Source organism: Cebus imitator, unplaced genomic scaffold, assembly GCF_001604975.1.
Source record: "Cebus imitator isolate Cc_AM_T3 unplaced genomic scaffold, Cebus_imitator-1.0 Scaffold328, whole genome shotgun sequence".
Lineage (NCBI taxonomy): Eukaryota > Metazoa > Chordata > Mammalia > Primates > Cebidae > Cebus > Cebus imitator.
In genome coordinates this window covers 397263-422718 of record NW_016107643.1, presented here as the reverse complement: position 1 = coordinate 422718, position 25456 = coordinate 397263, and the positions used below count along the sequence as shown (strand labels likewise).

General features: G+C 47.9%; 1 protein-coding gene across 2 annotated transcripts in view; it reads right to left on the bottom strand.

Annotated features, from left to right (window-relative positions):
- The window catches only part of TGM6 (transglutaminase 6), a 46361-nt gene that overhangs the window by 16326 nt on the left and 4579 nt on the right, over nt 1-25456 (bottom strand). For both annotated transcript variants that reach the window (XM_017504732.2, XM_017504733.2), the window contains exons 2-10: nt 17235-17408; nt 16430-16672; nt 15573-15691; nt 14286-14414; nt 12609-12786; nt 11925-12063; nt 9209-9312; nt 8886-9128; nt 810-1151 (exon numbers count right to left, since the gene is read on the bottom strand). In XM_017504732.2, coding sequence (XP_017360221.1) covers nt 810-1151; nt 8886-9128; nt 9209-9312; nt 11925-12063; nt 12609-12786; nt 14286-14414; nt 15573-15691; nt 16430-16672; nt 17235-17408 — 1671 coding nt within the window. The remainder of the gene's footprint in view (nt 1-809; nt 1152-8885; nt 9129-9208; nt 9313-11924; nt 12064-12608; nt 12787-14285; nt 14415-15572; nt 15692-16429; nt 16673-17234; nt 17409-25456) is intronic.

Genomic DNA, 25456 nt, shown 5'->3' with positions numbered 1-25456 from the left:
GCTGTGTGTTCAAGAATCACGAAAACACCCTTGATATATTTTTTAAGAAGCAATTGGAGTAAGGTCAGTTAGAAAATACAAAAACTGCTGGGCGCCATGGCTCCCGCCTGCCATTCCAGCACTTTGGGAGACCAAGGCGGATGGATCACTTGAGACCAGCCTGGGCAACATGGCGAAACCCCTTCTGTACTAAAAATACAAACATTGCTAGGTCCGGTGGTGCACGCCTATAGTCCCAGTTACTCAGGAGGCTGAGGCAAGAGAATCCCTTGAACCTGGGAGGTGGAGGTTGCAGTGAGCTAACATCACGCCACTTCATTCCAGCCTGGGTGACAGAGCATGACTCCATCTCAAAAAATGAAAACAAACCAAAACAAAGAAAACCACCTCTTACTGGTCCAGCTGTCTTCCAGAGAATGCCTGTAGCCAAATGGGCTCCAGATTTTTTTTTTTTTTAAATTTTAGAAAAGTAATGCATGGCATATTCCATATATGCTGAAATACCCCCAGCATATATTTATTTGGTGGGTAAATATTCATTCTAATTAAAAAGAGAACTATAAATCACATCTTCATCAGATTGCCACCAGATGCATGTGGACTTGTATTCCTATTGTTTTGCCCCACCAAGTTTCACTTTTCGTATCTATAAAGTGGGGACAAGAGGCAAGGCACTGAGTACAATGCTCAGGAATGTCCCCTTCCTTCCTGGGGATGAATGCAGATCCTGGGAAATCCCCCTGACCTCCACAACCCTCCTGAAAAAGGAGGTGGCTTGGCCTCATACCACCAAGCCAGGGTGCACTTACCTTCTTTCGGCCCCAGCCTTATGGTGTGGGATTCGTGCAGGATCTCTGCCACCGGCTTGCGGGTGTAGAGGATGGTGGCACCGCTCAGGTTGACTCTCACCCACTGGGACCGGGAGGTGAGGTTGGCCAAGCACAGGGCCAGTTTCAGGTCGTGGCCTAGCATGGGAGGCTCTAGCACCTTGAACTTGCCAGTGATGCTGGGCTTGGTGGCAGGCTCCAGGAGGTCGTCATGCCAGAGACAGCGCCGCCCAGCCCTGCGGATCTGGGTTCTCCTTCCAGAGGCTTCCAGGCTGAACAGCCTCTTCACTGCCTTGCTATACACCTGCCTCTCTTTCCGGGACCCTGCAGGGCATCACGCAGCATCAGTGGCAGGCACCCCCTTGCTCCTTTAATTTACCATGGCGTGTGGAAGTCAAACTGGCAGCTCAAGAGCCATATGCACACCACAGCCACATGCTTTGTGTGTGATTGTGTAAATAAAATTTTAAATCAGTTGCCAACAACTTCAGGTCAGGAAATTTCACATAAAAACGCAAATTTCCAGCTTCTCTGACAGCTGGGTCAAAAGCCTCATATAATAATGATAGCTAGCAGTTTTGCAGATTTGCTGTGTCAGGCACTATAGCACTTGGTGCTTTTTTTTCCGCTAGGAGGTACTGCAGAGGTGTTATTATCACCCACATTTAACAGATAAGGAAGACAAGACACAGAGAAGTAAAGTAACTCCTCAATCACACAGTCTATGTGGTAAGTGAGGGAGCTGGGACTTGAACCAGGCAATAATGCTCCAAATTCCACTTATGCTCCCTTACCACTCCCTACGTGGCAATAATGGCCTTGAGGCAGGAGGCAGGACTTGACTCTGGAGTTGGGGCTCAAACTCAGGACTAGATTAATGACGATGGAAACAGGGAGGAGGCAACAGCACTTCTCTATGAGACAAGCCCACCAGCGCCGTGGCAACACACAAAAGTTACCACCCCTTTTCAAGGCAATCACCTTGAAGTTACTACGCTTTTCCTAAAAATTTCTGCATACTCTTCCCCTTAATTTGCATGCAATTAAAACTGAGTACAAATATGATTACAAAACTGTAGGGTATAACAATTTCATTCTTTTGTATGTGGATATACAGTGGTCTCAATACCATTTGTTGAAAAGACTATTCTTATTCTTTCTCCATTGAGAAACTGTCAGAGTGTTTTGTCTTCCATGTTGCCCAGCTAGTCTTGAATTCCTGGCCTCAAATTATCCTCCTGACTTGGCCTCCTAAAGTGCTGGGATTACAGACATGATCCACCATGCTTGGCTGTAGTAAGTTTTGAATTTGGGAAGTATGAGCCCTCCAAATTCTTTTTCAAGACTGTTTTGGCTATTTGGGATACCCTTGCATTTCCAAGTGAATTTTATGATCAACTTGCTAATTTTGGGGAAAAAACTCAGCTGTAATTTTTTTATTTTTTATTTTTTATTTTATTTTTCCCATTTATTTATTTTATTGCATTTTAGGTTTTGGGGTACATGTGAAGAACATGCAAAATTGTTGCATAGGAACACACGTGGCAGTGTGATTTGCTGCCTTCCTCCCCATCACCTACATCTGGCATTTCTCCCCTTGCTATCTCTCCCCAGCTTCCCACCCCCCACCGTCCCTCCCCTATTTCCCCCCAACTGACCCCAGTGTGTAGTGTTCCCCTCCCTGTGTCCATGTGTTCTCATTGTTCAACACCCGCCTATGAGTGAGAACATGCGGTGTTTGATCTTCTGCTCTTCTGTCAGTTTTCAGCTGTAATTTTGATAGAAATTTTGTTGAGTGTGAAGATCAATTCTGAAAGTGTTGCAATTTTAACAATATAAACCCTTTCAATCCATGAAAACGGGATGTCTTTTCATTTATTCAGATCTTTAATTTCTTTCAACAATGTTTTGTAGTTATAGTGCATGAGTCTTGCACTTCTTTTGTTAAATTTATTCCTAAGTATTTTATTCTTTTTAGTGCTACTGTAAATGGATTTCTTTTCTTAATTTCACTTTTGGATTCTTCATTGCTAGTGTCTAGAAATATGATTAATTTTTATATATTGATCTTGTGTTCTGCAAACTTCCTGAACTTGTTTATCATCTCAAATAAGTTTTTAATGGATTCCTTGGGATTCTTATATATATAAGATTACGCTGTGTGCAAATAGAGATAGTTTTATTTCTTTCCAATTTGGAAATTTCTCTATTTCCATTTCTTCTTTCCCTCCCTCCCTCTCTCTGTACCTCCATTCTTTTCTCTTTTTTTTATTTTAAAAATTGTGATAAAATACACATAACATAAAATTTACCATCTGAATCATTTTAAAGTGTACACTTCAGTGTCATTAAGTACGTTCATATTGTTGTGTAACCATCAGTACCATTTATCCAGAACTCTTTTCATCTTGCAAAACTGAAACTCTGTACCTATTAAATGATAATGCCCATTTTCCCCAAATCTTAGCCCCTGACAACCACCATTCTACTTTCTGTCTCTGTGAGTTTGACTACTCAAGGTACTTCATAGATATAAGCGGCATCACAAAATATTTGTTCTTTTATGTCTGGCTTATTTCTCTTAGCATAATGTCCTCAAGTATCGTCTGTGCTCCAGCATTTATTAGTTTTTTTCTTGATTTTTAAGGCCAAATAATATCCCATTGTATGTATGTACCATTTTGTTTATTCATTCATTCAATGATGGACATTTGGGTTGCTTTCACCTTTTGGCCAGTCTAGTAGGGAGACAATAAAGATTCAAGCAAATATCAAGTTGTGATATGTGCTTAGAAGGAAATAAATAGAGTGCTAAGACCCCTGGTCAGGCCAGAGTTTGGGGTGAAGCCAACAGGTCCTTCCCAGGCAAAGAAAGCATCTTGTGCCAAGTCCTTTAGGTATAAAAGAGCTCCTGATGACCTTTCCCTCTTGCTGCTACCCAAACAAGCACTGCCCTCCCTGCTGCTGTTCCTTGATCATTCTGCACCTCGGCAGCCTGACCTTATCACATTGCACTGGGATTGTCTGCTTTCCTGTGCTTCCTGTCCACCCTGCCACCTGGTACTTGGGGGTACCCACTAAATGCAAGAAGGGAGGGAGAGAGAAAGGCACAGTAGAAAGGCAGAGAGCAGAATGGTGGGAGACAGACAGAGAATGTGGAAGAAGAGTCTCCTGGGCTGGTCACAGGGCCTCTGCATCAACCTGTCAGTGGCTGTGGCCCCACAGCCACTGCATTCACTGTTTCCTGCCTGCTTGGCCAGCCAGGCCCTGGGCAGCAGGTGCTTGGTCTTCCCACACAGGCTGTAGTGGATTGAACACCGTCCCCCTTAACAATATACCCAAGTCCTAACCCCTGGTTCCTGTGAATAAGATCTTTAAAGATGTAATTCAAGATCTTGGGACAAGATCATCCTGGTTTTAGGGTAGGCTCTAAATCCAGTGACTTTGGTTCTTGTAAGAGAAAGGAGGTGGGAATTTGAAACACATAGGAGGAAAGAAGGCCATGTGAAGATGGAGGTAGAGACTGGAGTGATGTGACTACAAGCCAAGGAATGCCTGAGCCACCAGAAGTTAGAAGAGTCAAGTTAGCTAGAGCCTTTGGATAGAGCATGGCTCAGCCAACATCTTGATTTTGGACTTCTGGCCTCCAGACTCTGTGTGAAAGAATACATTTCTGATGTTTTAAGCCACCAAGTTTGTGGTAACTTATTATGTTAGGCCCAGGAAACTAATACAGGCCCAGAGGCTGATGGCTGGACAGGTGCACCAGCCTTGCTTCCCTGCTGACTGCCGGTACCAGCCTGACCAACTAAGATCTTGGCTTTGTATTTCCTTTGCTTGGAATGCTCGTCCTCTCTTTGCTTAGTCCCCAAGGCTGTCTTTGGAGTATGGGCAAAGCACGTTGTACCCGAATCTTTGTGCTGTAGCATGTGTCCTGGTTCCACAGACAGAGTAAGGGTTCATCACTCAGAGAGGCGCAAGCCCCTGTCATTTCGTCTGTAGAATACTGCTCATGCAAGTCAAGAATGTCTTAGCTTGCATAAGCAGTATTGCGCAGGATGAGTCTGGAATCAGGCTGGACCCTGTCTTCCTGGAATGCCTTCCCAACCCTTCAACTCCTGGCTAAATCTTACTCCCTTCAGCGTTCCCTCTCATAGACTGCTTTTCCTGATACCTTCTGCCCTGGCCGATTTAGAGACTCCTCCTCTCTGCTCCTTTAGCCTCTGGACACCCCAGTACAGTGCCAGTCATTCCGAATTGTTCTGTGCTGTTAGCTCACCATGTGATGAGTTCTCTGGGGACTTCTCTTTGTTCCCTTGCCTCTGAATCATGCCTGGCATTCAGGAAGCTCTGTACTTAGAGAACACATGAAAAATCCTAGCATGGTGTATGGCACACTGAAGCCACTCAGCGAAGAGGGGCAGTCTAGCATAGTGGGAAGGGCAGAGGCCCTGAGATTAGACTGCCTCATTAGAATGCCAGCTCTTCTGGGCTTTGAAAGCTTAGGGAAGTTACTTAACCTCCCTGTGCCTCATTTTGATTATCCATAAAATGAGTTTATTTTATTTATTATTTGAGGCAGATTCTCTCTCTGTAGCCCAGGCTGGAGTGTAGTGGTGCAATCTCCACTCACTGCAACCTCCACCTCCTGAGATCAAGTGTTTCTCTTGCGTCAGCCTCCTGAGCAGCTGGGACTACAGGCACCCACCACCACGCCTAGCTAACTTTCGCATTTTTAGTAGAGATGAGGTTTTGCCATGTTGGCCAGGCTAATCTTGAACTTCCGACCTCAGGTGATCTCCCCATCTCTGCCTCCCAAAGTGCTGGGATTACAGGTGTGAACCACCATGCTGGCTTATAAAATGATTTTAAAATAAATATTAAATGAAATAATGCACGGACATTGCTCACCACTGTGCTTGGCAAGCTCTAGATACTGTTATTGCTTTTTTGTTAACCTGGATGTGAAATCACATAGCCCACAGTAGGTGGTCTGTGTTAAACAATAGACAATATTATAATTAAATGGTGGTGGTGCAGTGCAGAGTGGGAAGCATGGGTTCTGGGTTCTGCAGGAGAGTTCTCCCTTACTAGCTATGTTCCCTGGCTGGGTTAGCTTGCCTGTCTGTGCCTCTGCCTTCTCCTCTGTAAAATAAACATTGTACCAGTGTCTCACTTAAAAGCTCATCATAAGAGCTTCGTAAACATTTGTTAAATAAAATAACTACATAACATGTGAAAATGGCCAGCCCACATCAGGCGCTCAATAGGAGTGATTGCCATCACTGTCACCATGTAATAGGATGTTAATTTCTCCTGTGGCCATGGTTAAACCTTGGGACAAAAGACCCACAGACTTCATGTTCTTTTTTTTTTTTTTTTTTTTTTTTTTTTTTTTTGAGACAGTGTCTCACTGTGTTGCCCTGGCTGGAGTGGATTGCAGTGGCACAATCTTGTCTCACTGCAACCTCTGCTTTCCAGGATCAAGCAATCCTCCCACCAGAGCCTCCTGAGTAGCTGGGACTACAGGCACATGCCACCACACCTGGCTAATTCTTTTGCCTTTTTTGTAGAGATGGGGTTTTGCCATGATGCCCAGGCTAGACCACATTGTAAGTTCCAGAAGCTCCCAGCAGAAGGGACCCAGCCATCAATCTGCAGGTCTTGTCAGAGAGGTACCAGGTCAGAAGAGGTCTTACTACATACTCCCCTCATCCATAGCCCACCCCTAAGACAGTAAGAAGATGACTAAAGTGGAAGATGTCTTTGACAATCAAGAAAGTGCCATGTTCCCAGAGATAGGAGCTAAGGTATGAGTTGGGGGTATATGCAGGTGTTTAAAAGAATCAGTGTTAAGTTGGGGGTGTCTTCAGCAAGAAAGGGCTGGCTGGTCAAGATTGGGTGTGCCTACAGAAAGGGAAGTTGGTATTCCCCTCCCTGTGGGAGGTCTCCTTATCTCATCTTACTTACTAAGCCATGTACTACCTGAGCAGGGAGAAGAGAACTGGAGGGAGACAGCCAGTGAAGACTACTCCTCCTACCCACAAGTGTCAGGTTGCAGTTCCCAGCCTCGGAGTGGGAGACAGTGGAGGTGAGGTTTGGGGGACCACAGCCTTGTAAAACCTCTGCAGAACTTGGGGACAACAATCACCATGCTTCAGAAAGAAGCTGTGTTGAAAGGGGCCAAATAGCACAAGAAATCAGCAGTGTCTGGAGGAACAGCAAAGGAATCAGTCTGAATGGCAGCAGGTTGTGATGGAGTCACCATCTGTCCTCAGCAAGCATAGATAGGAAACTAGGGCAGCAGCACCCGCCCACTGAGCTGACACTGAATCCTCACCCAGTTAAGACAAAGGCATCTGCTCTCTTCTCTCCTCTTCTTCCTCCCCCTTATCCCCCAACAGTGCTCTCAGCATTGGTTCCACACTAGAGACCACCTGGGAGCTTAAAAAAGTCCTGATGCCAGAATCACATCCCATAGAGACTGTGATTCAATTAGTCAGGGGTGCAATCTGGCCTGCTGTGGTAGATTAAAAATGGCCATAATGCCTTGGAACCTCCTACCCCTTGAATCTCGATTGGGCTCATGAACTGCTTTGACCATTAGAATATGGCAGAAATGACGTGGTGCAAAGTCTGAGCCAAGCCTCTAGAAACCTCACAGCTTCATCTTTCACCTCCTGGGAATGTTGCTGCTATTCAGAAAAACAAGGCCTGGCTTATTGAGATATGAGAGACCAAGCAGGGAGACAGCCATCTCAGCACTCCCATGTGACAAACGTATGTGAGATCCCAGCCAACACCACCTGGAGGAGGTGAACCAACCCAGCTGAGCACAGCCTAAATTACTGACCCACAGAATTGACCAAATAAGTCATTGTTGTTTAAGACAGATAACTGAAACACCTCCTTGGGTAATTCAAATGTGCCCCAGGGGCTGGGTGCAGTAGCTCATACCTGTAATCCCAGCACTTTGGGAGACCAAGGTGGGCAGATCACCTGAGGTCAGGAGTTCAAGGCCAGCCCGGCCAACATGGTGAAGCCCTGTTTCTACTAAAACAAAAATTAGCCGGGTGTGGTGGCAGGCATCTGTAATCCTAGCTACTCAGGAGGATGAGGCAGGCTGGAGAGTTATTTGAACCCAGGAGGTGGAGGTTGCAGTGAGCCGAGAGTGTATCATTGCACTCCAGCCTGGGCAACAAGAGCAAGACTCCATCTCAAAAAACAAAACAAAAAAAAGTGCAACCAGAGCTGCAAACCATGATGCTAGAGAACAGAAAAGGGAAGTGAGGAGGTGTTCAGAGCAGATTGTGTCCCCTCTTCAGCAACCTTCCAGGGTCACTGCTCTAGCCTGTGCTCAGGGGATGGGAGGAGACAGGGTCTAATTCAAGGTTGAGTTTGAAGTCATAATTACTTGGTAACATGGTTTTAGCAAGCAGAAATGGTTGAAAATCTGTTAATCAGATCACAACATTGCTAAGGAACCTGTTACCCAGTGGGAAAGGGAGACTTCAAAGTATATAGTTGGAAGCAGCTATAAGAAAAAATACAACTGTTTTGTTGTTGCGGCCTACCAGGTACAGGCTCTTCAGTGAACCAGTGGCCGTAGCTGGTATCATGGCACAGGTCCTGGCAGATGCTAAACAGGAGGTGCTATTATTACTAGTCTGAGCCGGGCCTGTGCCAAGCATTTGTTCTAGGTGTTCCATAAATAATACCTGCTACGATCATCATTATTATTACCAGCAGTGATTATTACTATATGTGAATATACCTAATGCAATGCCTGGTACATGGCAAGTATTCAAGGAAGTGTAGCTGTTATTATTTCATATGGGAAATCTTCCAAGGAAGAAGAGGTACTTAGCAAACAGAGGAAGCTATTAATACAGCCTAAATAAAGGCACTTGGCTCAGAGCACAGAGACGATGCCAATGGAAGCTGCTGTCAGCGTCATACACGTGGGGCGGGGCCTGACCCCAGGCCACCCACAGTGGGCTCTCTGCAGTAGCTGGGCCAACCTGGGGAAGATAATAAAGGTTGCCGTGTGACCCTTACCTTCCGGATACTTGTAGAGGCCAGTGATGTCCACACGGGAGTCGCTGCCTACCGCCTTGGTGCTGATGCATCTCCCGATCTTCTTCGTGTCCGAGTACACACGCTCCCGGCTCTCATCCTCGTGCCACAGCCACGTGATGTAGTCGGCGTTGACCTCGGCGAACACGAAGGGGCCATCGTGGGCCAGGTGTATATCGCCCTCACGGATGGCGGTGACTGAGGCTGGGCCGCACCGGAACACACCTGGGCAGGAGGGGTGGGTGCGAGCAGCATGGGTAAGGAAAAGCAGGGGTCTGGAACGTACCCCACCCAGTTGAGCGTACCTTTACTCTCCTCCTGAGGGGTGGCGTCCAGAACCTGCCAGCCATTGTAAGAGGGGCCGAGGTCCTGCCGGGCAAACCAGCTCTCATTCCAGACATGGAAATTCCTGCCGCAGAGAGAGGATGGGTGAAGTGGCCTTGAGTGAGGGCATAGGAAGGGAAGATCCTACTGAACGGCAGGCCCTGGGTCCCCTAATCTTCAGGAGAACTGCTGCTGCATCTCGTGAATCATTCATTCAACAACACTAATGAGCACACAGCATTCACAGATGTTTGTATATATGTGTATGAGTGTATATAGATGTGTGTGTTATCAAGAACTTGTTATTCAAGGTACTGCAGCTAAGACAGAAGATCCTTGCTCTCATGCTGCTTACATTCTAAAAAAGGAGACGGGGAAAGCTAAGTCAGTAGATAAACAAATGCAAGCAGCAATAAATGCCGTGAAGAAAAAGAGGGGCTGGAGCTAGAGAACAGCCCCTGTAGACGTACTCTAGGTAAATGACATTGAAGGTCAGCCTTAAATGAGAAAGAATAAGCTATAGGAAAAGCGAACGGAACAGTATTCCAGGCAGAAGGAACAGCATGTGCAAAGGTCCTGAGATAAGAAAAAGCCTGGTGTGTCCAAGGAGCAGAAAGTATACAAGTGTCTCTGGGATGTGGCCAGCAGAGGGGGTAGGTATGGTTCCGATTGTGCAGAGCTCTGTAGGCCCTGGTAAGGAATTCCAGCCTTATTTTTAATTCCCTGCGTTAAAGCTGAGAATATGAGTAGGAAATGTGACATCACATGCTCACGGTCTTGCAGAAAGAAAGCAGCAGAAAGAAACCTGACTCCCGGTTTGCCTGACTTGGCATCTTTACAGCCGGTCTCAGAACCCCTCTTTTGCAGGTTGTTGGGGAAAGTCTCTTGATTAGCATTTGGGGATTAACGGTGGGACCCTGATAACCTGGGTGGTGACAGAGTCCCCAACATCAAAATGAAGTCTCTGTGCTTTCTGCATGAAGAAAAGAGAAGAATGTGAGTATTTTGTGCTTCCAGGGTGAGGGAATGAAGAGAACCAAAAAAAAGGGGAGGCAAAGGGGAGCAGAGAGATGGTCCGAGCTGGAGGCGAGCTCAGGAAGGGCTGCTGGCATGTTTCTCTGGGGAACAAGGCTACAAGGCTCTCTATGTCTTTGTGTTATGTTCTCTTCACCATCTCTCCTAACCTTTATTTTTATTTATTTATTTTTTTGAGACAGTCTTGCTCTGTCACTTACGCTGGAGTGCAAAGGTGCAGTCTTGACTCACTGCAAACTCCACCACCCAGGTTCAGGAGATTCTTGTGTCTCAGCCTCTCCATTTGCTGGGATTATAGGCGTGTGCCACCACACCTGGCTAATTTTTTTTTTTTCTTTTGTATTTTTAGTAAATACGGGGTTTCATCATGTTGGCCAGGCTGGTCTTGAACTCCTGACCTCAAGTGACCTGCCAGCCTTGGCCTTCCAAGTAGCTGGGGCCACAGGCAAGTGCCACTACGCTCGGCTAATTTTTGTATTTTTAGTAGAGACGGCGTTTCACCATGTTGACCAGGATGGTCTCGATCTCTTGACCTTGTGATCTACCCACCTCGGTTTCCCAAAGTGCTGGGATTATAGGCGTAAGCCACCGTGCCCGGCCCGAATGTTCTTGTCTGCAGAGCGTCTCTCTGACAGGAGACGTAGGAGACAGTGATAGTGTTGCCTCCAGGAGGAGGCTGGGGAGGCTGGGGAACTGGGAAGGAGGGAGACGTCACTGCAACCCGTTTTGTACCTTTTGAATGTTAAGCCACATTAGCTTATTTCATATCATAGAAAATTAAATTAGATTTTTTTTTTTTTTTTTTTTTTTTTTGAGAAGGAGTCTCACTCTGTCGCCCAGGCTGGAGTGCAGTGTCGTGATCTTGGCTCACAGCAATCTCCACCTCTGAAGTTCAAGCAATTCTCCTGCCTCAGCCTCCTGAGTAGCTGGGATTACAGGCGCCCACCACCATGCCTGGCTAATTTTTGTAATTTTAGTAGGAACAGGGTTTCACTACGTTGACCAGGATGGAGTGCAATGGTGTGATTTCTGCTCACTGTAACCTCCGCCTCCTGGGTTCAAGCAATTCTCTTGCCTCAGCCTCCCAAATAGCTGGGGTTACAGGCATGTGCCACCACACCTGGCTAATTTTTGTATTTTTAGTAGAGATGGGGTTTTGCCATGTTGGCCAGGCTGGTCTTGAACTCCTGACCTCAGGTGATTCACCCACCTTGAACTTCCAAAGTGCTGGGATTACAGGCATGAGCCACCACACCCAGCCTAGAATGAATTTTTTAAAGCTTTATCTGATGAATTTTGTTTTAACCGAGGAAGGAGGCTGTTTCCCACCTGAGACACACAGCATGGAGAACCGCAGCTGACACAGAAGCAGGTGCCTGATCCAGAGATACCTGTGCGGACGGAGATCCTCCCCACCCAAGGAAGCCACAGATTCCCAGAGAGAGTAGAATCAGGTGTTCAAGGCAATCAAATTTTGAGGCCCCTCCTGCCCTCTGAGTCTACATCTCCTGACCTCAGACCCTACATCTCAAAAGAGGGACCACCCTATCCTCAGGGTGCCTCTCACTCCCTTCAGAGTCAGCTTAGACTCGGGAGAGCAGATGCCTTGCTCCACCTGCTGGGCTTCGGGAGCCTGGGGCTTGGGCTGGGAGCGGGACCCACCACATGCTGTCTTCTGTCAGGTCCTCCAGGGTCCGCCCGAAGAAGTCCACGTATTTGTCCACACTCAGGTTCTGGTCTGTGTCGTGGGCTGAGTTGAAGTTGGACACGACCCGTGTGGCTATCCCCAAGCACCTGAGGACTGCAGAGCAGAGGCTGGGAGGCTAAGAGCAGGCAGGACCTCAGCCCCTGAGAGAGGGGCCTGGCTTACACAGCAGGTGCCCTGGCTCATTTGTGGCCAAAGCCCTCTGCTACCCCATCTTTGTCTGTCTGTCTACTTTGGCAGGTTGCGGGGCTGAGACTCTCATCTCCACTCTCAGAAATGCCACTATCTCCTGCACATTGTCTCAAGAACCTCGGGAGACACTGCTGCCACTCCATGTCAGTAGACAAGTTCTGAGGTTGGCAAGACCTTGGATGCCACTTAATAGAGTCCACTTATCTTCCTGAGGGGACTGGAGGCCAAAGGGGCCACAGGACTCGCCCAAGGCATTCAATGAGTGAGACAGAGGTAGGACTCCTTTAAAATAAAAGATCAGATGTCATGGAAATACATTCTCTGGCTTCTCTCTTCATTAGCGAGACTTGATCTCCCTGTCAATGAAGATGGATTGCAGCATATGCAAATATATGTAAATATATTTAGATAGAGGAGGCTGGGGCAGGGGCCCTTCTCTCCCAGGGTACCTGTGCACATGACTCCAGCGAAGACCCAGCACTGGCCGTACTTGACTGGCTTGTGCCTGCCCTTGAACCACTTCTGCAGAATGGCCACGCTGCCGCGCCAGTGCAGTGGGCTGGTGCCACCGCCGTACCTGCCCCGCCACTGTCCTTGCACCACACCTTGGTCATTGTTGCTGTTCACCTGGGCAGAGGAGGGCACGGGTCCACCACCAGGCAGGGCTTCCCACTTCAGGAACTGCATCATGGTGAAATCCTCTCCAACTTTGGACCACCAGCTCAATCGGGGTCACTCTTGTTTTTTAACTGTCTGAAAACTGGGGGCATCTGTTGTCTTAAAATACCTACTTCTTGGTAGCACTTGTCATTTTCAATTATCTTCCATTTGGATACTGTGCCATAAAAATCATTACAACTTTACAGCATTTCTTACATTAAATGATCTGTTTTGGGGGACTGCTGGTGTAATAATTATAGGGACAGCTAACATTTATTAAATACTTATAGTGTGCCAGACACTATGCCAAGAATTTTGTGCACACTCTATTAACCTGTTGAAGTTTACAATGTAGGTTCCATTATTCTCCTTTTTGTTCAGATGAGAAAACTGAGCTTCAGAAGCGTTCAGGGACCTGCCCAAATCACACAGCAAGTTAGTCCAAGTGGTGATCTGTGAGTCTAGGACTTGGACTCGGGAGCCTGGAGTTCAGGACTTTCACTGTCCTCAAGGCTGTGATGCTCTGCTGTTTGGGATTGTCACTCATGTTAATTCTCTGTGCTCCAATTGCTCTCTGAGGTCTTGAGGAATTGAGAGTATCAAATAGGAGAAATATAGCTTTGTGCCATTTTGGAATCTCAAATACCCACCCACTGACCTTAACACCTGCATATGGTAGAGTGAGGTGGTGGGTCCTCCAGACACCTTTTGGGAGGAAGCACCATGGCCCGAGGCATGTGATAGCTTAAAAATGGTCATGCTTCCCATGGAGAGGTTGGTTTATGCCCCCTCCTCTTGAGTCTGGGCTGGGCTCAGACTGCTTTGACCACTGACTATGATAATCTGATAATGTGAAGTGATGCTGTGCCAGTTTTCAGGCCTAGGCTTTATAAGACTGGGAGCTTCCACTTCCTCTTTCTTGGAAGAATTGCTTGGGGCAGGGAGGTGGGGATACGGGAGCCATCGCTATGCATGAGACTGCCATATTGTGAGGAAGCCCAAGCTAGCCACATGGAAAGAGTGGAAAGAGTGATGACCGGTGGATCCCAGCTGCTCCAGCCACCCCAGTCCAGGGCCTGACATGAGGGTGGGGAAGCCATTTTGGACATTCCAGTTCCAGGAGACATGACGTGGACCAGAACCTAGGAACTGCCAACCACCAGAACCAAAGCCCCAGACAGAGGTCCTGTCAAACCATCCCAGACATATGCAGCCATTCAGACACCCCCAAGAGAAGAATCCTGGAGCAGAGACAAACCATTCTCATGGTGCCTTGCCCAAATTCCTAATCTAGAAAACAGTAAGCATAATAAAGGGTTGTTTTACACCACTGAGATTTGGGGTGGTTTGTTATGCAACAACAGTGAATTAAAACCAGGAGTGATGGGAAGAATCACAGGGTGTGGCCCCAGGATTGGCTGGGGGATCCTTGAGGAAGTACATGCAGGGGTGGAGGGGCTTCTCACCATGGCGCTGATGACCCTGGTGACATAGATGGGATCATGGCGGCAGGACACGTCGGTGGCTGGGTTGTCTTGGTGACCGGGGCTTCGATCCAGGATGGAGAGGCAGATTTTCAGGATGTCCTCCTCAAACTGCTCCCCAGAGATGCTGTGCTTAGAGTCACCCACATTCCAGGCCCACCCACAGCCCTCACCCAGTCAGTCACCCAATCTGTGCAGGGCAGTTTGCTTCCCCTTCCAACCACCAGGGACATCACAGAGCACCCCCTAGTCTCAGAAACCCTTCCTCAAAGAGTCACCTGGGGAATGGGAAGCTCAACCTTATATTTCCCCTGCTCAACAACCTCCCCTGGCTCCTGACTACCCACAGTAAAGTCTGGACTAAAATCGGTGGCTCTTGAGCCACGTCTGCCTCACTGATACGCTCCTTTGGTCTACATGATGTTTTCAGACACATCTGAATTACTTAACAACATTTAAAAGCTGGGAGATTTTTGCATACACGTTTAGGTTTGAATCCCAAATGCTTTAAACCCCTGGCCTGCAGGGCAGTGTGTGACTCCTCAGCCTGACAGTCAAGTCCAATCTTCCATCTGGCTGGGCATCTGGAGCTGGGGCAGACAGAACTCCTCCAGCAGTCTCAGGACCCCCTGTTTCCCACCTCCATGTGGCTCTGCTGCTCATCCTCCTGCCTGGGCAGGTCCGGCCTCACTGTGGAGACCCAACCTCAATATCATGCAAGCCTCCACAGCGGCCGAGGTAGAGGTTCCTTTCACCCTCTTCGGGGCTCCCTTTGCTTCCATTCCTATCATTCTGACTTTTTCCTTCCTCTATTGCAACTGACATTGGAACTACTTATCTAAGCCAGTGGCTCTCAAAGCGTGGTCCCAGGCCAGCAGCAGCATCACCTGAGAGCTGGTTAGAAATGCACATTCTCAGACCTTGCCCGAGACCTAGTCAGTCGGCAGCCCTGGGGGTGGGGTCCAGCACTCCATCCCTCCTGGGATTCTGATGTATGTTCGAGTTTGAAAACCCAATGAGTTACTTATTTTTCCACAACAATGCTGACCTGTTCTGTGTCCAAACTGTGTCCAAAGCACCTCCCCTTCCCCAGGACCCAGTGCAGCCCCTGGCCCATTGAATAGTACAGGAATGAATGAATGAGAGGACTTTCTCTGAGTGAGCCCCCCTTGTCCCTCCTGAGAAGAGTGCGTAGACAGAGGGACTCCACTCCCACTGACCTCCCCATGCCCCAGCCTGCGTCCCTGTCTGGCCCGTGCCCCTGGAGACCTGCCCGTAGTTCCAGCCCTGGGCTCGGATGTGCTTCTCCACGCCTCGGAAGATGATGCCACTGTCATTGAGCACGTACTCCTGTCTCTCCTCCTCTGAAGCCAGAAACACATCGTCCTCTGAAAAGCAGTCATCAGGCCCAGTGTGGGCTGGGGCTCTGGCCTTGCCCGCCTGGGGAAGGGGCTGCATCAGGGCTCAGCAGCAGGACAGTGCTTGGAGACTGACTGGGGCAGAAGAGGGCAAGAGGGGACTGGCGAGCTCCTGTGCTGCCTCCCTGCCGAAACCCATCCCTCCCGGCAAGTCTTTCTCCAAGCAGGGACCAATCCCAACACAGTCCAAGACTGAGGAATTTTAGGGGTCCTGACACTTTTGGGTGGTCCTCCTTGATGTTAATAGTAACGCCGTATTTCTTAAATATTAATAAGAATACTGATCCTGGCCACCCCTTACTAAGGTCTTACGATGTAGCTCCTATGTTACAAGCGTTAGCTCTATGGATTTTCACCATAGTCTTAAGAGGTAGGCACTGTGATTTTTCTCATCTTACAGATGAGGAAATTGGTAGAGGGAGCAGCTTAACAGAGCTGGGACTAAACCAAGGCAGTGTGATTCCCAAGTCCTGGCTTTTACCCACCCCTGGGCCTCTCCTGCCCACTGGCTCCCCCAGCACAGGCTTTGAAGCACCTGCTTATAAGTTTCTCTGACCATTGCCTACCTCTGCCTCCGCCAAGTTCTCACCCAGCTCTTGGCATTCAGCTTCCTGTCCTTTAACCTGCTTCCCAGTCCCCTCCAAGGGCAGGCCCGCCTCTAAGGGTGTCTTTTGGAAAAATCTCTACCTTGGACTTAGCCAGTCCTACCTGCGCACCACGGGTTGAAAAGGAGAACAAACTCCCCCAGCCTCCGGTTGCTGTGTTTGCGGTGAGAGGAAAGCCTGATGCTCAGCACGTAGCGGCCAATGACAGCACTGGGAGGGCTGGTGAGCCTGACGGTTAGAGTGTTCTCCATCTGAGCCTCCTTTGCTGCTGTCCAGCCCTCACCCCCAACCAACTCCGATGTCTGGAACACAGCTTTGGTGTGGAGGGCCTCAGAAGCCCGGGGCCCTGGAGGAGAGAAGAGGGATTCAGGAGACCCTGCCCCTGGGAAACCCAGCTTTAGAGAAGTGAAAAAAGCTGCGGGCCTGGAAGCCTGACCTTTACCCCCTGAACTGGGAGGCTTTGGGAGAAGGACCTGACCAAGAGCAAGAAGACCAGTAGCAGAGTGGGGGCCCGCCTCGGCTGTCCCGACACACCAGCCACTTCCAGGCCAAGGAGAAAGTGACAGCATCCTTTGAAACCAAGTCGGCCTATGGCAGGCCAGGAAAGGAAAGAAAATCTTGGGCTTCAAGGTGCTTGATGATTTTTCATACCTCCAGAGCCTTGGGTGTCTGGTACACAGAGGATTCCGGAGAGGTCATCCCATCCATCCCACTGTCTGCTGGCAGCACCTCCCAACCACCCCCAGAAAGGTGCTACCAGAAGTCTCCAGAGCTCAAAGCCCTGTCTACCTACACGGACTTGCTTCCCCTAGAGCCTGAGCTGCTGACTGCAAGGTCTCAGGTTTTTGGGTCATAAGACAGGGCCCTCCTGCTGCAGACCAGCAGGGGGCGCTGGCGAGCCCAGTTACCTGTCTCCACCGTGAAGATCAGGGTCTCCTCGCAGTCCAGGTCTCTGCTCAGCTCCAGTGTGAGGCTGAATGACTGGCCCCTGCGAACCACCAGCTCAGGGCAGGGGTACTCCTGGGTGTGGTGGGCAGCGCCATTCCTCAACCGCTGCCAGTCCACCTTGGTGACTCTGATCCCTGAGCGGGGAGAGGACAGGGAGATGATGCCACGGCTCGTTTTTCTCACTCACTCTGGGCTTGTCCTCCCATCCACTCCCTGCCAGTCATTTGTTCACCCAGCTGCTATTTATCATATACTGGCGATTCTTTTTGTTCTGTCATTAAGTTCTTTTATTTATTTATTTATTTATTTTTTTTGAGACAGGGTCTTGCTATATCGCCCAGGCTGGAGTGCAGTAGCGCGACCTCGGCTCACAGCAACCTCTGCCTCCCGGGTTCAAGCAATTCTTGTGCCTCAGACTCCCGAGTAGGTGGGACTACAGGCAGCCACCACCAGGCCTGGGTAATTTTTTTTGTATAGTTTTGGAGAGATGGGATTTCACCATGTTGGCCAGGCTGGTCTTGAACTCCTGACCTCAGGTGATCCCCCTGCCTTGGCCTTCCAGAGTGCTGGGATTACAGGTGTGAGGCACCACAGCCAGCATCTTGGTGATTAAGTTCTGTAAAATCGCTGCAAAGGTTGAATTAATCAGAACTGACCCATTGCCCTTAGGGAAAATAAATACAGGTTTAGGTTCCTGTGAACCTCTGGTCCCAACTTATTCATCAATTGGTCAGTATATAACCTTGTTATATGTGTGTTTCTGTTTAAAGATACGTTATTCAGGGTGGGCATGTGGCTCATGCCTATAATTCTAACACTTTGGGAGGCTGAGGCTGGCAGATTGCCTAAGCTCAGGAGTTCGAGACCATCCTGAAGCCTACATGGTGAAACCCCATCTCTACCAAAATATAAAAACTTAGCTGGGCGTGGTGATGTGCACCTGTAATCCCAGCCACTCGGGAGCTGAGGCAGGAGAATCACTTGAACCCAGGAGGTGGAAGTTGCAGTGAGCCAAGATTGCTCCAGCCTGGGCCACAGAGTGAGACTCTCTCTCAAAAAGAAAAAAAAAAAAAAAAGAAAAGAGAGAGAGAAAAAGAGATACATTAATATATATTGTTGATTCATTAATATTAAACTTGTGGCCAGTATCGCTATAGTGCCTGCCGGCATATTTACCTAACACATAGTTTCCATGTAAGGCACATCACAGCCTTCCTGCTCCTGGGAGCACAAGGCAGCACTTCAGTACTATGCTCAGGGGCCATTTTAAACAGAAAAATCACCAAAAAAATTTAAAAAGCACAAAAATGCAATAAACCTAGTTTTAAATGGACAGAGAAAGGATATTCGTTTGTAGTATGAGAGCTGAAATGAGAAGGCAGAATGTTGCCTGTTCAGCTTCAGCTGGGAATGTGCATGTCAGATCAGGAAACACCATTTTTCTGTACTCTGTGCACGTCTCTGCATGGCCAAGTATTGATTTTGACTTAAAAATAAATATTAGCAATGCACGAATACAGAATCCACAAGTGCTGAGGATTGACTGTGTATTCTCTCTGCCAGGCTGGTAACTGGTGCTGAGGATGTGTTGGAGAACAAGATAGATTGCCGCAATGCATGGTGCGGTGAGACTGTATGGCCCAGTGGTCAGGAGTGGGTCCTCTGGGGGAAGCTGACATGGGTTCAGATTCTGACTTGGCCATCTACTACCGGCTGAGCCACCTTCCTTTTTTTTTTTTTTTTTGAGATGGAGTATTGCTCTGTTACCCAGGCTGGAGTGCAGTGGCACAATCTTGGCTCACTGCAACTTCTGCCCTCCAGGCTTAAGTGATCATCCTCCCAGCTCAGCCTCTCAAGTAGCTGGGACTACAGGCACATGGCACCATACCCAGCTAATTTTTTTGTTATTTTTGGTAGATACCAGGTTTCACCATGTTGCCCAGGCTGGTCTCGAACTCCTGAGCTCAGGCAATTCACCCTGGCCTCCCAAAGTGCTGGGATTATAGCGTGAGTCACCATTCCTGGCCCACCTTCTTGACCTGTCTGTATCTTAGTTCCCTGCTCTGCAGAATAGGAATAAAAATGGCTGCGGCGTGATCGTGGGGAGAATGGCCCGTCATTTAAAGTGCTCAGAACATGAGAGCTCAATATGTGTTACTTATTATGTTCCAGGGGTGACACCTAAGTGAGTGAGTCCACATAACTGATTCTTGCTGTGATACATGCTGCCAGGGAGAAGAACAGGAGCTTAAAGAACAGTAACAGAGGGCTTGGCCTGGTCTGAAGGGTGACAAGTAAGGCTTCCTCAAGAAGGCAGAATTGAAACTGAGTCTTAAATTGGTTGGGTGTCTCCAGGAGAGAGTTGAGTGATGGATCTAATCTCAATCTAAGCATCCTCTTCCTCTATTCTGGGTTCATTCATTCAAGTTCCGGGCATTGTGCTGGGTGCTACAGACCCAACAGTCCATCAAATACCCACTGGCCCTGACATCAAGCAGTTGATAGCCCAGTGGAGAAGACTGGCATTAAGCAGATCGATCTCAAACATTTAGGGGCAAGCTTTGAGATGAACCCTAAGGGACAGGCATGGGGAGTCCCGGGAGCACAGAACACCTAAACTCAAGTAGTTAGATTAACAAAACTATTTGCCAGAGTACTACAAGCAACAGCGTAAAACTCTAGGATGTGTGCGCCCTTGAATTCTAGGCAGCACCTATGGTGCTAGGCAGAGAGACAGGAAGGAGCACAGTGACTTCTAAATCTGAGAGAAAGCAGATGTGAGGGGAAGCCAGTGAGGTTGGAGGGGCTCACGGGGGCAGACCACCAACACTTGGAGTGGGATGAGGAGTCTGCCTTTTACCCAGAACCTGCAGGCAGACTCCTTCTTCAGGGCCTTTGCACCTGCTGTTCCCGCTGTGTGGATCGATATCCCTTCAGATTCCTGCAGAACCTGCTCTTTTGCCTCCTTCTTCAAGTCTTTGCTCAAATGTCACTTTTCAGTGGGACCTTCCCTGACCACGCCTTGGTAAATTGTAAATCATCCCTACTATTATCCCCTCCTTCTCCACGATCTTCCTCCACGGCACTTACTGACATCTTACAATATATTTTATTTCTTTGTTTTAATTGCCTACCTTCCCTTTCAAGAATATCAACTCCATAAGGGCAGGGAGCTGTGTCTGTTTTGTTCACTGATGAGTCTTCAGTGCCTGATACATGGAAAGTGCTCAACAAATATTTCTTAAATGTATAAATGAATGAATGAGGAAACTGAGGGCAATAGAAGTGAAATAACTTGCCACAGGGCACACAAACAGGCAAGGGCTGGAGTGGAGTCTGTGGGCATCCTGGCTTTCAGCTGTTGTGCACCTGGCCAGTGGTTATACTATTTTTATTGTGATTGACATAGAAATATTTTTACATGTTCCATACTCCATATGCCTGCAAACAAATATACATGCACAACATAAACTGACACAAAAGTTTTGTTACCATTTCCCCTCATTATGAATGATGAATGCTGAAATTTGTTTTCTTTTCTGTCAAAGCTCTCTAGCCAAAGACCACTAGGAATACATCAGTACAAGGAACAGGAAAGGCGCATCGCTCATGGCAATGAGAAAGAATGCTCACCGCAAAGAACCACGGAACATCTCAGGAAGAAGATATTAGAGAGGACTTACAGGATTGCAGCTTGTGTTAGGTGGTTTTGGGGAGAGTTCAAAGAAGCAGGGTGAACTGTGTTGGAGACTGCTCTTGGAATGAGGCAAGTCTATGTCTGAGTATCTTCATAGTCCTCATGTAGAAGGTGGGAAGAATGAATCGAGGCTAGAGTCGTAAGTGGTAAAGAGGCAGCCATTATTCATATTGGTGCAGCTATAGGGGTGTTTGGTCATTTTTGTGGCTCAGACAATGTTCGTGTTTTTGTCTGTGTTCACTCATGATTACGGAGTGGTCTTGTTTTTGTCTTGATTCACTGCAGTCACAGGATGGTGTCTGATCACTTCATCGTGTCTTCTGCTAACATTTCAATAAGCATTTATATACTTAAGTATGTTTAGCAAAAAACTGATTTCCTTTTATTTATGCTTTATATTATAGTTAGACTCCAATTTTTTAAAAAGTGGTGTATAGAGGTAGGTAAGATGTGTCAATTCAATTTCAGGTTGGTGAAGAAACACTATCAAATATTTGTTTTATTGAGAGGGTATTATATAACAAAAGAATTGATATTTCACTTAACTATTGCTTCTTAACCAATCTGTTTAACCCAGAGTTTAGCTTGGAAAAATGACAATCATATGTTATCTTACATGGTTTCTGTGGGTCAGGAATTTGGGCAGAGCTGTGCTGGCCAGCTCTTAATTGGAGCTGCTTATGCAGTTGCAATCATATGTCAGCTGGGGCCATACTCATCTGAAGGCTTGACTAGGCAGGTAGATCCACGTTAAAGGTGACTAACTTAGATGGTTGGAAAATTGGTGCTGAATACAGGTTAGGGACCTTGGTTCCTTTCCATGTGGATCTCTCCATGGGAATGCTTGATGTCCTCCTGGCATGATGCTTAGCTTCCCTTGAGCAAATGATCTAAGACGCCATAGTGGAAGATGCAATGCCTTTTATGATCTAACCTTAGAAGTTACACACTGTCACCTCCACCTTATTCTATGGGTCAAGGCAGTTACAAAGGTCTACCCAGGTTCAAAGAGAAGAAAGATGCCCCATCTCTTGCTGAAAATGTACCAATGTCCCATTGTAAAAAGAACATTGAGCTGAGATGTATACCGATATGACTACACTGTGAATATAATCTGTCACAGTTGGGAACCACTAAACTTATATCACTAAGTACTCCCCACCCAGGGACACTTGTCATGCGACTCCTGGCTGTGTTTTATTTAACGCCAAGCATACAGGAAGTGTTCAGTAATTGTTGGCTAGGCCATTGTATAGGTTTTATTTAATAAAACTTCCTATGAGCCAAGCACTTTTCCAAATATTTCATAAATATTAGCTCATTTAATCTTAATAAACCATATGAGGGAAGTACTCAATATCACAGATGAGAAAACTGAGACACAGAGTTACACAGCCCCTTTAAAAAAAAGAAGTCAGATGGGGTCTTGCTGTGTTGATCAGGTTGTTTTTGAATCTTGGCCTCCAGCAATCCTCCCATCTTGGCCTCACAAAGTGATGAGATTACAGGCATGAGCCACTGTACCTGACCCAAAGTTATACAGCCTTCTAAGTGATGGAACTGGGAATCTGCCTCCTGAGTCTGTGGCTTATCTATCCCCAGGCTGTGGTGCTTTTATCTTTGACCCCATAGGAGTCAGAGCCTAGAAGTCCCAGACTCTAAAATTCAACACGAACTTCACCAGAGGCATCAGAACACTGGCTTACCTGGGCCAGTGTCTCAACAGAGCTGGTCAAATGTTTGACTTTTTAAAGATTCCAGCATCTTTGTGCAATCTTTTGGTTAATAGCATGTGGCAGACTGTGTTTTCCAAAGATGGTTGCAATAATATCTCCCATCCCACATACTCTTCTTTCAATATGATGTTGATACTCCTCTCATTAAGAAGCAGGGTATATATATTCTCATCCCCTGGACCTGGAAGACTGTGGCTAAGACAGAGTGACACATTATGACTTTTAAGGCTAGATCATAAAAGTTAATACAGCTTCTTCCTGGTTCCCTTGGGTTGCTTGTTCTTAGAACCCAGCCACCACGCAATGGAGAAACCCAAACGGTCCATGGAGCTCACCTGGAGAGGAACCAAGGCTTCCAGCCCACAGCCTGCTGAGCTCCCAGCCGACAGACAGCACTGCTTGGAAGCCATGGGACTGAGCCATCTGGCAAGTGGGCCCTCCAGCGCCCTAGGCAAGCTGCCCAGCTGATGCAGACACAAGCTGTCCCTGCTGAGCTCTGCCCAAATTGCAGGTTCTTTAGCAGGAGGATGATTGTTGTCTGAAGCCCCTCAGTACTGAGGCGGTTCGCTACACAGCAATTGATTACTGAAACATGGAGAGAGAGCCAAGATTCTTGCCTATACCCCGGCAGCCCCCCAATGGCTCTCCACCTGTGAGCTGTCTGGGCTGGTGCTGTGGTCTCAGTACTCAGGCTTGAGATTCATGGAAAAGACTAGTTTTAGCTTAGCCTAGGCCGGAAGCCCCTGCTGGCATCATGATATGGGGATAGTGACTGAACATGTGGGCAGGAACTCACATGGCTGACACATGTGTCCCAAGCTTGGGAGCGCCTACAGACCCTGCTGTGGTGAGTGAGCAGATTGTGCAGGACCAGTTCAGTAGTGACCCCGTGTGGCGTGAGCTGGAACAACAGTACCGGGGGCTTTCCCATTGCCCTGCCAATTCTCACAATAGAAAATAGAACCAACGCTTTCACAACAAGTTAGCCCCAGTCGTTTTAGGGCAGGCACAAACCTTTGAAACTCCAAAACTTTGAAGTCAGATGACCTTGGTTTAGTCAGGAAACACAGGCAGGACTCTCTCCCCGAACCAGGTACCTTGTACATAGAATTGTCAAGTCTGATAGCAGAGCTGAAAGAGCCATTAGGAGTCAGGTCTCCATTTAATGACATGGAAACTGAGACCCAGAAATAGGAAGAAAGTGACTTTTTGCCTGAGGACACACTGGATTTGTAACCCACAATTCACGTTGCTACTTCCTAGGCAATCTATGTAGGGAGACGCCAGAACAGGATGCTATTTTTTCAGTGGATGAGTCAGAAGCAGGGGATAAGATTGTTGGGTGGTAATTATCTCAGCCCTGGCATGCCCCTGGGCTGGATACAAGGGGAGTTTGGGATTCGATGAGGGCTGCTGGGTCCTGGGTCATGAGTTCAAGCCCAATGGATCCTGCACTTTTCCCCTTCCGTGCCACAGCCCAAAGCAGCTCCCATCCTCTGAGGCATCTGCATCCTTATCACAGATGGGCAAGTGGAGGTGGGATGAGTCAGAACTGCCATTATCATCATTATCCTCGAATCTCAGAGACCATCTTCTCACAACTTCCTGCCGAGGTGCAAATTCCCTTGGCTGAATTCTTGGTGGATACTTGACCACGGTCCCAGCTTGCCATACCTCTGAGAGGTAGCTCACCTACCGCCCAATGTTAGAAAGTCCTTCCCTCTGCTGAGTCAAGCTCTTTCTTCTTGCAACTTCTCCCCATTGGTCCCGATTCTGCTCCCCACTACCCCCATAGTACACACTTCTTCCTTTGCTCCTTGATGGTTTTGCAAAAACATTACCTAGAAATCCCAACCCCCCCAGCTCCCGGCACCTCGCCTCCCCAACTCTATGCTTGCCTCATAACCCAGGCGGTCACTGTTCGGGTCCCTGTGGAATCTGTCCCTGGAGCTGCTGCTTTGGTGATCTAAGTCGTCCACACCCATCAGCATCACACCTCCATGACCTGCCATTTGTGGGGTGATGGCCACAATTAATGGGGTCCAAGTTTCTTCAGGGGGAGCTACTGGTGATTACAGCTAAGTTCTGTCCTAACCAGTGTCCTTCCTAGCCCTCATGGGCGCAGTGAGACTGACAGGCATAGGGAGAGGCTCCTTTGCATAGGGCAGCCCAAGGCGAGGAGATGGATATGTGTGTGAGATGGTTTCCAGGCCGCTTGTCAAAATAAACCCAGTATCACCCCTTCCATGTGCTCAACTCAAATTTTGCTAAGATGAAGGCTTCTGTCCCTAATCTGTGAGCAGGGATGCTGTGTTATAGTTGTTTGCTTACATATCTCTCTCCACCACTGGACTGAGAGCTCCATGAAGGCGAGGCCTGAGTTTCCTCCTCTTTGGGTTGCTAGAGCCTGGCTCAGGGCCCAGGACATAGTAGGTGCTCAGTGAACATTGGTTGAATCAATGAATCAATGAATGAATGTCTTTCCCCATCTCTTGACTGGGGTATGGGAAGGGAAGCTGATGCTCTTCAGCGTCCTGGGCCTGCACTTGGGGATCAGCACCCTGTCACCTGCCCATACCCCGACAGTCCACACTCCATAATCCCTCTCTCAAGCTGTCACATTCCAAAGCCTGCCTTTCCTTCTTAACTTCTTTCCTTCCACAGAGTGAGAAAGAGGAGGGTGTGTGTGGCCTCTGACAGGGGCAGGCAGACCAGCCACTGACCACCCACCCCCACCCACTGCCTCTCT